The sequence below is a fragment of the Theropithecus gelada genome, chromosome 11, assembly GCF_003255815.1.
Source record: "Theropithecus gelada isolate Dixy chromosome 11, Tgel_1.0, whole genome shotgun sequence".
Classification (NCBI taxonomy): Eukaryota; Metazoa; Chordata; class Mammalia; order Primates; family Cercopithecidae; genus Theropithecus; species Theropithecus gelada.
The window spans coordinates 125,483,027-125,498,537 of record NC_037679.1 but is presented as its reverse complement, the minus strand read 5'-3'; the positions used below and the strand labels follow the sequence as shown (position 1 = coordinate 125,498,537).

The following is a 15,511-nucleotide window of genomic DNA, read 5'->3' as shown; positions in this document are numbered from 1 at the left end:
CAAAAAAGTTTGTATTTCCCATAGTTTCTTCTTCTTCTTGGTGTTCCAAGTGCTCCTACCATGAATCTTTCAAAAAATGCTCTCCATCTATATTGTCATAGATTTTTACAGAGGTGGTCAACAGTTCCTTAGAGGTTGGGAGGCAGAACGCTATACCTTTCCTCACCCATTATAAGGATCAAGGCTGACAGTCCTATAAGAAAAGTAAGGTTAGTAAGAGAAAGGCGTAACAGGTTTATTTGGTCAAAGATTTATAGGAGACTTCAGAAATGAAGAGCCAAACATCCAGGGAAAACTGCTTATTTTTATGCTTATGAAGCATGGCCAGCCATGTAGAGATGTGACTGGAGAAGAGAATGAGCTAACAGTAACAGAGTGGAGAAACCCAGCAAGCCCTGTTTGTTCAGATTCTTCTTGGCCTTTCTGTGTGACGTTCCTTTTTCCAGGGTATAGGGCGGGGTCCACTCTGGAACGAGGGCCTTAGGATCTCCTATCCGACAAGGGTACGTCAGAGAATTTATTTATGGCCAGCTCCTGGGCAGAAAGGCTGGGGAAGTTTAGAGTAATATTTGTAGGTTTTATGTCTTCCTTTGGGGAAAAGAGTTCTAGTTTCTGTGACCCACCTTGGGGAAGAGGAATCCTGGTTTCTGTGACTCACTTGGGGAGAATGAAGGGTAAGAAATAGGAGGGCAGGAGAAGGTCAGAGACCTTGATTCTGAGGCGGATTCTGAGGCCTTTCAATGTCCTTTAGTTCAAAGTACTCAGCATGCCAAAGTGCCATACTTTGGGGAATCCTTTTCTGACCCCCAACAAGGTCATCTATACAACTCCTTCATTTTAAAGATAAGGGAACAGAGATACAATTGATTTAAGTGGCTTGCCCCACATCTTAGAAATAGTTGATAGAACTGGAAGTAAAACCTAAGTCACCTGAACCACAATCTATAATTCCTTCCTGCGCCTCTAGTGTAAAGTGGCTTAACTGTTACTAGGATAGGGAAACAAATAGGAAGGTGACATCAAGCATCAGTCATGTGATTAGCATAAATAACCCGTTAGCTCTTTTTCAGTCTGGAGAGCATGTGTTTCTTTTTTTTTTTTTTTTTTCTTTTTTTTTTGAGACGGAGTCTCAGTCACCTAGGCTGGAGTGCAGTGGTGCAATCTCGGCTCACTGCAAGCTCCGCCTCCTAGGTTCACGCCATTCTCCTGCCTCAGCCTCCCGAGTAGCTGGGACTACAGGCACCCACCACTACGCCCGGCTAATTTTTTTGTATGTTTAGTAAAGACAGGTTTCACCGTGTTAGCCAGGATGGTCTTGATCTCCTGACCTCGTGATCCGCCCGTCTCGGCCTCCCAAAGTGCTGGGATTACAGGCATGAGCCACCGCGCCCAGCCAAGAGAGTATGTGTTTCTATAAAATGTTCTGCCAAGGGATTATGAAATACTTAGCGACCCCATAGTTTTTCCCTGCAGCATAATAAAGGCATTGAATATTCTTATTTAAACCCACAGTCCTAAATACTCTATTTTCATAGGAAGAAGCTGCCTAAGGAGACTAATATAATACTGCCATCTAGCATCAAAAATTTTAAATTACATAAAAATGTTCCATGCTTACTATTGGAGGGAAAAGTATCTTCCTATAATGTGCAATAGTGAATTCCCACAGAAGAGTGACAAATGTAGACAGAAAACAAATATTTATATATAACGTTTGATAACTAACATATTCACAACTTGGAAAAATGCCAAAAATTATTGTAGATACAGCAGCTAAAATGAAATTGGGAAGTGTTGGCTGGGTGCGGTGGCTCACACCTGTAATCCCAGCACTTTGGGAGGCCAAGGCAGGCAGATCATGGGGTCAAGAGATCAAAACCATCCTGGCCAACATGGTGCAACTCTTGTCTCTAAAAATACAAAAATTAGCTGGGCATGGTGGCACGCACTTGTAGTCCCAGCTACTTGGGAGACTGAGGCAGGAGAATCGCTTGAACCTGGGAGGCGGAGGTTGCAGTGAGCCGAGAACATGCCACTGCACTCCAGCCTGGTGACAGAGTGAGACTCCATCTCAAAAAAAAAGAAAGAAATTGGGAAGTGTTAAGTCTCTAATTTTGTTCTTTTTCAAAATTCTATTGACTGTTCTGGGTCCCCCCAATTCTCATACAAATATTAGAATCATCTTATCAATTTCTTTTTGTTGTTGTTGGTGTTGGTGTTGTTGAGACAGGGTCTCTGTCACCCAGGCTGGAGTGCAGTGATGCCATCTCAGCTCATTGCAGCCTTGACCACCAGGGTTCAAGCGATTCTCCCACCTTAGTCCTCCAAGTAGCTGGGACAACAGGTGCGCATTATCACTTCTGGCTAATTTTTGTATTTTTAGTAGAGACGGGGTTTCACCATGTTGCCCAGGCTGGTCTTCCTGAGCGATCCGCCTGCCTTGGCCTCCCAAAGTGCTGAGATTACAGGTGTTACCCACCCTGCCAGGCCCCATCTTATTGATTTCTGCAAACAATAAAAAGCCAGCTTGTATTTTGATATGAATTTCACTGAATCTGTAGGTAATTTGGGAAATATTGCTATCTTAATAATATTAAGTCTTTTGGTCTGGATTTTTTAATTTAGATCTTTAATTTCTTTCAATAATGGCCTATAATTTTCAGAGTGTAAGTTTTTCACTTTCATTCGATTTATTCCTAAGTATTCTATCATTTTTGATGGCAACATAAATGGAATTATTTTCTAGTTCATTTTTGGATTATTCATTGTTGGCATATAGAAATACATTTGATTTTTATATATTGTTCTTGTACCTTGCTGAACTCATTTATTCTATTTTTTTAGTGAATTCCTTGGGATATTGTATACACAATATAACATCATCTACAAATAGTTTTAGTTCTTCCTTCCAACCTGAATGCCTTTTCTTTTTCTTGCCTAATTTCCATGACTAGAACCTCTGATACAATGTTGGATAGAAATGGCAAGAGTGGACATCCTGGCGGGGCACGGTGGCTCACGCCTGTAATCCCAGCACTTTGGGAGGCCAAGGCAGGTGGATCAGGTCTCAAACTGCTGAGGTCAGGAGTTGAGACCAGCCTGGCCAGCATGGTGAAACCCCGTCTCCACTAAAAGTACAAAAAATTAACTGGGCGTGGTTGAGGGTGCCTGTAATCCCAGCTACTCGGAAGGCTGAGGCAGGAGAATCACTTGAACCTGGGAGCCAGAGGTTGCAGTGAACTGAGATCACATCATTGAACTCCAGCCTGGGCAACAAGAGTGAGACTGTCTCAAAAACAAAAGAGTGGATATCCTTGTCTTGATCCTAGGGAGAAAACATTTAATTTTTCACTATTAGCTATAGGTTTTTCTTGTTTGTTTTTGAGACAGGGTCTTGCTCTGTTGCTCAGGCTGGAGTGCAGTGACATGAACACACTCACTGCAACCTCTGTCTCCCAGGCTCAAGCAGATCCTCCTACCTCAGCCTCCTGAGTAATTGGGACTACAGGCATGTGCCACCACACTCAGCTAATTTTTAAATTTCTTTTGCAGAGACAGGGTCTCACTATATTTCCCAGGCTGGTCTTGAACTCCTGGGCTCAAGTGATCCTCCCGCCTTGGCCTCCCAAAATGCTGGGATTACAGACATAAGCCACTGCACCCTGCCAGCTATGGGTTTTTCATAGATGCCCTTTATCAGGTTGAGGAAGTCATCTTCTATTCCTAGTTGGTTGAATGAGCATTGGTTTTTGTCAACTGGTGTTTTGTTTTGTTTTGTTTTTTGAGACTGAGTCTTGCTCTGTTGTCCAAGCTGGAGTGCAGTGGCAGCATCTCAGCTCACTGCAACCTCTGCCTCCTGGATTCAAGCAATTCCCCTGCGTCGGCCTCCTGAGTAGCTGGGATTACAGACACCCACCACCATGCCTGGCTCATTTATTTTTTGTATTTTTAGTAGAGACGGGGTTTTCCCATCTTAGCCAGCCTGGTCTTGAACTCCTGGGCTCAGGTGATCAGCCTCCCGAAGTGCTGGGATTCCAGGCGTGAGCCACTGCACCCAGCCAAATGGTGTTTGTCTGTTGAGATGATCATGTGGTTTTAGTTCTTTGTTCTATTAGAATGGTGTAGGTGGTAAGCTGAATAATGCTCTCACCCACCCAATGATATCCATGTTCTAATGCCCAAAATGTGAGTATGTTATGTTACATAAGGTTGCCAATGGAATTAAAGTTGCTAATCAGTTGATTTTTAAGTAGGGAGATCATCCTGGATTATCTATGTAGGCCCAATATAATCATAAGGGTCCTTAAAAGTAGAAGGACAGAGAAGGACCATAGAGATGGCAGCTTGAGAAGGACTATGCCCAATTATGCCCACTTTTTTTTTTTTTTTGAGACAGAGTCTCACTCTGTCACCCAGGCTGGAGTACAATGGTGTGGTCTCGGCTCACTGCAACCTCCGCCTCCCTAGTTCAAGTGATTCTCCCACCTCAGCCTCCTGAGTAGCTGGGACTACAGGCGCATGCCACAATGCTTAGCTATTTTTTTTATTTTTAGTAGAGATGGGGTTTCACTATGTTGGCTAGGCTGGTCTCGAACTCCTGACCTCATGATATGCCTGCCTCAGCCTCCCAAAGTGCTAGGATTGCAGGCATGAGCCACCGCACCCAGCCCAATGTTGTTCACTTTAAGCAGGAAGGAATGCAAGGAATGTGGTAGTTTCTAGAAGCTAGAAAAGTAAAGGAAGTAGATTCTCCTGTACAGCCTCCAAAAAAAAAAGATAAAACTTGCCTCTAAAAAGTAATGCAGACCTGCCCACACCTGATTTTAGCCCAGTGAGACCCATTTTGGAATTCTGACCTTCAAAACTGTACGATAACAAATTTGTTGCTTTAAGCCACTAGGTTTGTGGTAATTTGTTACAGCAGCAATAGGACATTAACATAGTATACTCATTGATTTTCAGATGTTAAACTAACCTTGCATTCCTATGATAAATCTCAGTTGGTCATGGTATGTAATCCTTTCTTCTAGTGGCTGGATTTGGTGTGGCGTTTTGTTGAGCATTTTTTAGTCTATATTAATAAAAGATCCTTGTCTGCAGTTTTCATGTGACATCTTTGTCTGGCTTTGGTATCAGGGTAACACTGGCCTCACAGAAAGAGCTGGAAAGTGTTTCCCCCCTCTTCTATAGCCACCCAGCTTTGTCATGGTTGCCATTTATATGGTATGTCTTTCCATTCTTTTACTTTCAACATAATTTGAACCTATCTTTGATTTAGATTTCCTCTACAATAACCAATAATATTTTTATGACCATCAATAAAACTGCATTTATCTTACTAGCTACTTTTTTAAAAAATGGAATTGTAAACCTTTGTTTTCCCAATGATAATAACTTTTCATTTCTATACACTCTCTGGTTCTCTTACTGGCAATAAACCTTGGTATTTTTGCTTAATTTTGTTTAACTTAAAATAAAATTTTGTCACTGTATATGTTGGGCCCATCTTTTTTTTTTTTTTTTTTTTTTCCTACTGGTCTGTGAAATCTGTCTAGGAACCACCAAATTACAGGATTTCCAAGACTGGGTTAGGTTGTATATAAAACATAAGTTGTATATAAAACATAAGTTGTATCTATGGAAACAAGTCTGTTAAACTTATGAGTAATATTTAAACTAACAAAATTTTATCAGTATTTTTGCTTTAATTCAGATTTTTTAAAGACATCCTAAAACTAGGATGGAAACCATATCAAAATCACGACTGTACATTGTGAAAAACTGAAAACATCTAAATGTCCAATAATATAGACTGGTTAAATTACAGTGTATTTATATAATGGTTATCTATTTAAAATCATGTTTTATAATAGTATTATACAGACATGGAAAAATGTTCAACTACAGGTCAACTTGTCACATTCTGGTGACTAGTACCTCCTCTAACCCTTTGGGTGTGTTGCAGCTTCCCAAGGTGGTTTATTGGCTTTCTTTAATCCTACTTTTTTGGTAAATATTCCCTTAATTAAATGCTGTTCAGTCACTCCACTTTAGTGAATCATCTATTTCCAGCTAAGATCCTGAAAAAAGTTATTAACCATTAACACAGGTTAATGGTGAAATTGCACCATTACTCTGGTTGGTGGAATTATGATGAAATTACACAGAAAACAACAAATGCCTGTTTTTTTTTTTTTTAAACAAGTAATACTATGATAGGTGCACTACACCTAATAATAGTAAGGGCTACCGTTAATTATTAGCGAGTTAGTTGTATACTGTGCTTTATAGATCACCTCCTTTAATCCTTTAAATAACTGTGTATTAACATCATCTCCAGTTAGACATGAGGAAACATTAAACATTTATTATTGTCAATTAATATATTGTCATTGTTTTCTTTTATAGATCATTCACGAGAAGTGTTGGAGCAATTAGTAGGCCCAAACAAACTAAAGCAAGTGACATGGACTGTTTATTGATGCTTTTTTGAAGATGATCAAAGCTAGGAAAGCTTATCAAAACTACTTTCCCAGGAAACCATCTATAGAGATTTGCATTCTATTTAATGTTAACACTACTTTTAATTATTTTATTGTCTTAAGTTATAACTCTCAGAGAATTAGCTGAGTCTTGGTATATACATGTTTGTGCTTTACTCTTAAACATCTTAATAGTGCTATTATTCTATATCTGTTGGATGAGTCATTATTTTTGAAATGATAATCCTAGCATGAACTCTGATCTATGGTGTTGGATTTTGTTTTTAACATAACTTTAAAATTAACTGTTTTCCCTTGAGATTTCCTTCTCCTATGTAGGTATTTGAGTTATTGTTGTAAGCTTACCTGTAAGTATAAACCTTGGGAGAATCTAAGTAAACATATTTCTAAAAGCATAGTTACCTTCCTATTTTCTGGCTCTTACCTTCCTGGAGTATTTAAATACCCATTTGCCAAAAGCAGACCTGAACATCAAGCCTGTTAATTCTTAAAAGAATTTAGGTATTTGTTTCACTGAAATGAAGTGACTTATTAGCCATTCAGCGTATTAGTATTACAGAGGCTCTTGCCCAGCCTCTTAGTTCATTGAATTTTATGGCTACTCTTCCCAATTACATTTTATTCATCTGTAAGCTTTCCTTCCTTAGCAAAATTGCATTCAAAAATGTGTAAAAATGAGTAAATACAGAATATCACTACAGAGATTTGTATCCTCAGGTTCTACTGATTTCACATTGTGAAATAAACAGCAAAGGTCTTAGTTTTCACGTGAAAAGTTTTTGGTAATCACAAAATTACCTGACACATACCATGCTTAAACCAACCCCCAAATTTCGCATATTCATTTTGCCATGAGCCTGTCTTGTTGAGATTTTCTTAAAAGATTTCTTATTTTGCCTCTGATGTAGTGAAAAACGGGGTAAGTATGCTAACTTTCTTGTGTATGTTGGGGGGTACTTATTCAACTCCATTTCTTGTCCTTACTATTGCTTTATAAATGTGGTATGTTTATAGTGTGGCTATATATGTTGCCACTGCAAAGGTGGCACATATGTATATATGTGCAAAAAGGGTAAGGCCTGTTCTATCTATGAAATTTTTCTAAAGACGAATTCAATAAAATTTAATACTGAATATTTAACCAAGTCAATCGTATTTTCCCCTTTTTGCAGAAACTAGTTTTGACTTTTAAGTTGTGAGCTTCTTTGGGTCTTTGAAGGATTTATCTTCCTAAAACAGTTTGCAGTTTTATTTTCCTCCTTTTTTATGTTGCTAGTTGTATTAATTATTTCTCACCACTCTGTTTAAAATATCTGTACCCCATCTAGTACCCAGTATTCCCTATCACCTTTACCTCTTTTTCTCCTTACTACCTATCACCATCTGATGCCTGTTTTACTTTTCATTTGTTCATTGTGTCTCCCTACTCTAGAATATAAATTTTGTAAGGACAAAATATTTATCTTTTTTTTTCATTGCTGTATCCCTATATCCCCAGTGCCTAGAACAGTGCCTGGTATATAATAAGCACTCAAATATTCATTGAATAAGTAAATATGGAAAGAAATAAAGGAGGAAAGAAAAAAACACCCAGTAATACCCAGCCTGGCCAATGTAGCAAGACTCCATGTCTACAAAAAATACAAAATAAAAAATCTAGCCAGGCATCATGGTGGTGCATGCCTGCAGTCCTAGCTACTAAGGAGGCTGAAGTGGGAGGATTACCCGAGCCTGGAAAGTCGAGGCTGCAGTGAGATGGTCACATCGCGGAACTCCAGCCTGGATGAGAGAGCAAGACCCTGTCTAAAAACAAAACAAAACAAAAACCTCAACAACAACAACAACAAAAATTTCCAGTCTCTAGTCTGATTTATATGTTCTAATATAAAGAGATTGGAAGTCATCATTCCCATCCTCACAATAAGAATAAAGCTGAATAAACTGAAAAATCAACAACACTTAGATCCTAATTTATTTAAGGTTAAAGAGCAAATGCCTCATATTAGAAATGCAAATACAAAGAACCACAGCTTACAGGGAGCAGAAGCCTTTTGCTGGAGCCAGTACCAGTAGGAACATTGATGCTATATAATTCCTGAGTTGCTGGAGGCTCCATGTGGATGGACTTAAGAATCAACAGCTCCAGCCTGGTGCAGTGGCTCACAATGGTAATCCCAGCAATTTGGGAGGCTGAGGCGGATGGATCACCTCAGGACAGGAGTTTGAGACCAGCCTGGCCAACATGGTGAAGCCCTGTCTTTACTAAAAATACAAAAATTAGCTGGGCATAGTGGTGCATGCCTGTAATCCCAGCTGAGCATGGTGATGCACGCCTCTAATCCCAGCTACTTGGGAGACTGAGGCAGGAGAATCACTTTAACCCAGGAGGCAGAGGTTGCAGTGAGCCAAGATCGTGCCATTGCACTCCGGCCTGGGTGAAGAGTGAGACTCTGTCTCAAAAAAAAAAAAATCAAAAGCTCCAGGAATCTGTCCATAACCGTTATCTCACCAGGTGTGGTAACCCTGCCGTCACTCTGAACCTACACTGCTTCTGGGAGCTGCCTAATTCACAGATTGTTCTTTGCTCAATTAAACTTTGTTAAATTAAAACAAACCAACTCAAGGGGGCCCACTCCTAGGGGAGACACCACACTGTCATAGTTTTACCTCCAGGATACCTACCAGGTTCTCAGGGTGAGGATCAGAGAAAAATCCCTTCTTTTGGTACGAGGATGGGGAAAGTAACCATTTTGAAATATGCCCAAGCATTCAATTCTCCTTAACAAAAGCCAGCTCTCAAGGGAAACTATTTTACTAGAGCCTAGCTGACCTGGGGGAAAGGAAGTACCCAGCCCTAGCCTCCTCTAGCCTTCCTGTCTCACCAAAGGGACAAAAGAAAAGCTGAAAGCACTTGTGAAGGTCACAGCAGGAGCACAGGCTGACTTAACTGACTGAGACTTAATCACAGAACTATAGAACATACCTTCTCCCATACTTTATCACATCAATTAGGCTACTGTATAATAACAGGGAATTACAGGTGAAAAAAACTGCAAGCTTCAGACTCTATATAAGAAGGAATCTCTAGGGAAACTCAAAGATAACAGGGGAGACAATAGCAAGGACACTAGAGGAAAATTTAGCCTGTAATAGCTACACTACAGCAAACAATAGCCCTACCCAGATTTTAAAACCTCATGCTACCTTAGTTTACCTGCTTATTTATCCAATACATCATGTCTAGCTATCAACAAAAAATTACAAGGCATGCTAAAAGACAAAAAAACAGTCTGGAAAGACAAGCATCAGAACCAGACTCAGATATGGTAGATATTTTAGAATTATCAGATCATAAATTTAAAATAACTGATTAACATGCAAAGGGCTCTAATGCAAAAAGCATACAACATGCAAGAATGATGGGTGACATAAGCAGAGATAGAAGCTATAAGAAAAAATCAAAAGGAAGTGATCGAAATAAAAAACATTGTCAGGCTGGTGTGGTGGCTCACACCTGTAATCCTAGCACTTTGGGAGGCCAAGGCGGGTGGATCACCTGAGGTCAGGAGTTTGAGACTGGCCTGGCCAACATGGCAAAACCCAGTCTCTACCAAAAATACAAAAATGAGCCAGGCATGGTGGTGCACACCTAAAATCCCAGCTACTCCAGAGGCTGAGACAGGACAATCGCTTGAATGTGGGAGGCGGAGGCTACAGTGAGCTGAGATATGTGCCACTGCACTCCAGCCTGGGCAACAAGCAAGACTCCATCTCAAAAAAAAAAAAAAAAAAAAAAGCCCAGAGTTCAAGGTTGCAGTGCTCAATGCTTAAGCCTCTGAATAGCCACTGCATTCCAGCCTGGGAGCAGAGACTCTGTCTCTAAAAAAAGAAAAAATATATATGTTCTTCTATGTTTTGTTTGTTTAATTAAAAGTTACATCACAGTTGTTCTCAACTACAGAAACAGATCCGGCTACAATGTTTCATTCCTCTGCATTACTTAAATGCTGCCACCATTGAGTATGGCATTGTATAATCATATTTTTTCGTGGTTAAAATAGAAAAAAATGCAGATAGAGATGTGTATAATTGGCATGCATAGAAATACAGAACCAGTTACATGACAAAAGTAAGCAAAACTCTAAACCTTCATATTTTAAAAACAAGATTTGCCGTTTAACAAGAATTACATTCATTAAACTGGAGAGTATCTCCTATAGAGAAAACTTTCAGAGTCAGATCCAAACATTACTATATTCATACTTGGAAGCACTTCGACAACTCAAGGCTGAAAATCCCACACTGTGCTTGTTGTCAGTCCACTGTTTTCCTGCCTAGTAGGCTCCAAAAGTGAATATTCTACCACTTTGTGCAGGTGATGCTGAATGCTGTGTCCACTGAACTGGGGCCGCCCAGGGTCACCAATCAGTACTCGAGTTCTATAGGTCCAGAAGCACTTCTTCAGCCACTGATGAAGACTATCTGCAAGGTTTTCATCATAAAACATATCGCCAAGAACAACAAGGTCCCACTTATCTTGTTCCAAATTCAAAATGTTTTGGATTAAAATAGGAAAAGGATTCAGTCGGTTCAATTCACAATTTAGTGTAATAGCCATTCCTGCAACTTAAAAAAAAAGAAAAAAAAGCACAAAATGAATTGGTATATGCTAGGCTGTTATAATTCCCTGTTGATTAAATAATTTAAAAGATCTGCTAACAATATATTTTTCTTCCTTTTTGTTGAAAGTTGTTGTTTAAAGAAGTATAAAGGTTATCTCAATATAAGCTATACCACAATTTCCAAATATATGACTGGATATCCTGAAAACAAAACAAACAATTCAAAACACCTAGAAATGCTGAGAATTTTAGGAATATTTGCTGATTTCATTAACCAAAATATTGTGGTTTTTACTGTGAACAGGGAAACAAGCCTTGGGCTTGATTGAGCATGGCAATAAATTAGAACTGAGACCACTTGGCTGGGCGCAGTGGCTCACGCCTGTAATCCCAGCACTTTGAGAGGCCGAGGCAAGCGGATCACCTGAGGTCAGGAGTTTGAAACCAGCCTGGCCAACATGGTGAAACCCCGTCTCTAATAAAAATACAAAAATTAGCTGGACATGGTGGTGCATGCCTGTAACCCCAGCTACTCGGGAGGCTGAGGCAGGAGAATCACTTGAACCCAGGAGGTGGAGGTCGCAGTGAGCCGAGACCATGCCACTGCACTCCAGCCTGGCCAACAGAGTGAGGCTCTGTATCAAAAAAAAAACAAAAGAACTGAGACTCCTTTATAAAATAAAGGTTTTCAAGGACTATATTCTCAGTGAAAGGGTAGACCAGAAGAAAAGATCAAATAAAAACTTACCTGTCTCAGCCTGGGTTCTAATGGAATAAAAATCACCCTCAAAGACAGGCCGACACTCACTTGGGTTTGGGGTCAAATAAACACTATTTACTTATTTCAGGAAATTCCTAACCCATAAATTAACAGAAGTGCTCCCTCCAGGATGTCTGGCAGACACAAATCCTCTTGGGAAAAATGTACCATCTACTCCGACCTCAGGGGATTCCTACAGATAATGTCCCAGTGCACACAGATTCACAATGTCTGATCACAAAATACGTACGACGATAAGCTACCACACTGAGCGTGTGTACGTATTTATTCTGGAGAAGAAAAAAAAGATGAGCCTTAAATATTTTAAAATATGAATCCTTACTAGGGTCTATGTCATTGGCCAAGATCCTTGATGCCCCGCTCATCTTAGCAGCAATAGCTGTGGCTCCACAACCACTCCCAAGATCTAATACAGATTTTCCTCTGACAACATCAGGATTATCCAAAAGATACCTAAATTAAAAAGAAAGGAGAAACATGTCTCAGAGAGATGAGGAAAAATAAGTGTTGCGAACAGGCCCCCCAAAATCTGGCCATAAACTGGCCCCAAAACTGGCCATAAACAAAATCTCTGCAGCACTGTGACATGTTCATGATGGCCATGACGCCCACGCTGGAAGGTTGTGGGTTTACTGGAATAAGGGCAGGGAACACCTGGCCCACCCAGGGCAGAAAACCACTTAAAAGCTTTCTTAAACCACAAACAATAGCATGAGTGATCTGTGCCTTAAGGACATGCTCCTGCTGCAGATAGCCCAACCCATCCCTTTATTTCAGACCATCCCTTCATTTCCCATAAGGGATACTTTTAGTTAATCTAATATCTACAGAAACAATGCTAATGACTGGCTTGCTGTTAATAAATACGTGGGTAAATCTCTGTTCGGGGCTCTCAGCTCTGAAGGCTGTGAGACCCCTGATTTCCCACTTCACACCTCTATATTTCTGTGTGTGTGTCTTTAATTCCTCTAGCACCGCTGGGTTAGGGTCTCCCCAACCCAGCTGGTCTCGGCAAATAAGAGGTATCCAAAAAAAAAAAAGGAAAACAAAGAAAAGACATGTCATTAGGTTGACTGGACAAAAGAAATAGTGAAACGTAGCAGAAGAACTTGGTCCAACGTGGCAAGTTTGGTCTGACTAGAGTGACACAAAAAGTCCATCTCCAGAGCTGGGCAGAGGTGGCAGAAGAAAGGACCTAGTCATTTGGTCTTTCTCTTCAGCAGGTATGAAGCACAGTACCACACAACTGACTAATCATGCTATTCAAGTCAATTTTTTCCAAAACAAAGTTGTAGGTTGGGCACAGCGGCTCATGCCTGTAATCCCAGCCCTTTGGGAGACCAAGGCAGGCAGATCACTTGAGGCCAGGAATTCGAGAACAACCTGGCCAACATGGCAAAATCTCATCTCTACTAAAAATCCAAAAATTAGCTCGGCATGGTGGTGTGTGCCTATAGTCCCAGCTACTCAGGAGGTTGAGGCAGGAGAATCACTTGAACCCAGGAGGCAGAGGTTGCAGTGAGCCGAGATTATGCCACTGTGCTCCAGCCTGGGCGACAGAGCAAGACTCCATCTCAAAAATTTAAAAAAAAAAAAAAATACAAAAATTAGCGAGGGGTGGTGGCGGGTGCCTGTAATCTCAGCTACTCAGGAGGATGAGGCAGAATTGCTTGAACCAGGGAAGCAGAGGTTGCAATGAGCCAAGATTGCACCACTGCACCCCAGCCTGGGTGACACAGTGAGACTATTTAAAAAAAAAAAAAAAGTTGTAAAGGAAAATAAGAAGTCTTGGGCTGGGCACAGTGGCTCACGCCTGTAATCCCAGCACTTCGGGAGACTGAGGCAGGCAGATCACAAGGTCAGGAGATTGAGACCATCCTGGCTAACACGGTGAAACCCCGTCTCTACCAAAAATGCAAAATAATTAGCCAGGCATGGTGGCAGGTGCCTGCAGTCCCAGCTACTTGGGAGGCTGAGGCAGGAGAATGGCGTGAACCCAGGAGGCAGAGCTTACAGTGAGCCAAGATGGCACCACTGCACTCCAGCCTGGATGACAGCAAAACTCTGTCTCAAAAAAAAAAAAGAAAAAAAAAAGTCTCTAGACCCGCATAACTCATTATGTCAAAAGGAAAGTTAAGCCTGGAGGCCAAGTTAGGGAACACTGTCCTTTTCTCAAGAATAGATAGCTGTTACTTCACAATCTTGTGTCAAAGCGCTATACATTAGCCAGCCCCTACAAAAGGAAAAGGTCTCAGGGATCTCCGGATGACTGCCCTCACAAATTGCTCATAAATTCTTTGCAGACCCCTAAACCTTTCGAGATGTATCTCCTCCCATAAACAAAAACATACCAACTCTAACTTTAGTCTACTACCTAAGTCTAACTCCTTGTCCACAAAACTAAAGTGTTAACTTTCATACTAACAATGTCCATTACAAGCTTATCTTCCTGGGTACAGAATAAAAACAGGATAAGGCTAGGTGCAGTGGCTCACACCTGTAATCTCAATACTTTGGGAGGCTGAAGTGGGGAGGATCACTTGAGCCCAAGAGTTTGAGACCAGCCTGAGCAACATAGTGAGACCCCGTCTCTACAAAAAGTACAAAAATTAGTTGCTTATGGTGCCACATGCCTGTGGTCACAACTACTTGGGAGGCTGAGATGGGAGGATCACTTGTGCCCAGGAGGTCAAGGCTGCAGTGAGCAAAGATTGCACCATGGCACTCCAGCATGGGTGACAAAGTGAGACCCTGTCTCAAGAAAAAAAACAGGATGAGAGCAATCATTCCTTCACCTACCCTGAGACATCTACGTAATTAACTCTTCCTTACTCCCTATTTTCGAATGTTCACCTTATGTAGAGCATAGATTTACTGGGCACTGACTAAAATCTCACTAGGATGTAATTATTTGCCTCACTGCCTAGCTCACCGTTTCCTACATGCCTTTTCCTCTTTAAACAAATGTATAGCCAGGCACAGTGGTTCATGCCTGTAATCCCAGCACTTTGGGAGGCTGAGCAGGTGGATCACCTGAGGTCAGGAGTTTGAGACCAGCCTGGCCAACATGGTGAAATCCCGTCTCTACTAAAAATACAAAAACTAGCCAGGTATGGTGGTGGGCGCCTGTAATCCCAGCTACTCAGGAGGCTGAGGCAGGAGGATTGCTTGAACCCAGGAGGCAGAGGTTGCAGTGAGTAGTGACAGAGCGAGACTCCGTCTCAAGAAAAAAAAAAAAGAAAGAAAAGAAATGTATAAATGTCCGGGCGAGGTGGCTCACACCTGTAATCCCAGCACTTTAGGGGGCCAAGGTGGGTGGATCACCTGAGGTCAGGAGTTTAAAACCAGCCTGGCCAACATGGTGAAACCCCGTCTCTACTAAAAATACAAAATTAGCCAGGTGCGGTGATGCATGCCTGTAATCCCAGCTACTCGGGAGGCTGAGGCAGCAGAATCATTTGAACCCGGGAGGGGGAAGGCTACAGTCTGCCGAGATTGTGCCATTGCATTCCAGCCTGGGCAAGAAAAGCAAAAACTCCATCTCAAAGAAGGAAGGAAGGAAGGAAGGAAGGAAGGAAGGAAGGAAGGAAGGAAGGAGGGAGGGA

The 15,511-nt window shown here is 41.2% G+C and overlaps 2 protein-coding genes across 6 annotated transcripts in view; one reads left to right on the top strand and one right to left on the bottom strand.

The window, feature by feature from the left end:
• The window catches only part of AMN1 (antagonist of mitotic exit network 1 homolog), a 60,696-nt gene extending 53,043 nt beyond the window's left edge, over window positions 1–7,653 (top strand). Inside the window, exon 7 of one of the 2 annotated variants that reach the window (XM_025403012.1) lies at window positions 6,409–7,653. In XM_025403012.1, the coding sequence (XP_025258797.1) occupies window positions 6,409–6,482 (74 nt within the window). In that variant the 3' untranslated portion in view covers window positions 6,483–7,653. The remainder of the gene's footprint in view (window positions 1–6,408) is intronic. The other variant, XM_025403013.1, reaches the window with a different exon arrangement.
• A 2,055-nt stretch (window positions 7,654–9,708) lies between these two features.
• The window catches only part of ETFBKMT (electron transfer flavoprotein subunit beta lysine methyltransferase), a 26,521-nt gene continuing 20,718 nt past the window's right edge, over window positions 9,709–15,511 (bottom strand). For all 4 annotated transcript variants that reach the window (XM_025403016.1, XM_025403015.1, XM_025403018.1 and 1 more), the window contains exons 3-4: window positions 12,229–12,359; window positions 9,709–11,129 (exon numbers count right to left, since the gene is read on the bottom strand). In XM_025403016.1, coding sequence (XP_025258801.1) covers window positions 10,786–11,129; window positions 12,229–12,359 — 475 coding nt within the window. In that variant the 3' untranslated portion in view covers window positions 9,709–10,785. The remainder of the gene's footprint in view (window positions 11,130–12,228; window positions 12,360–15,511) is intronic.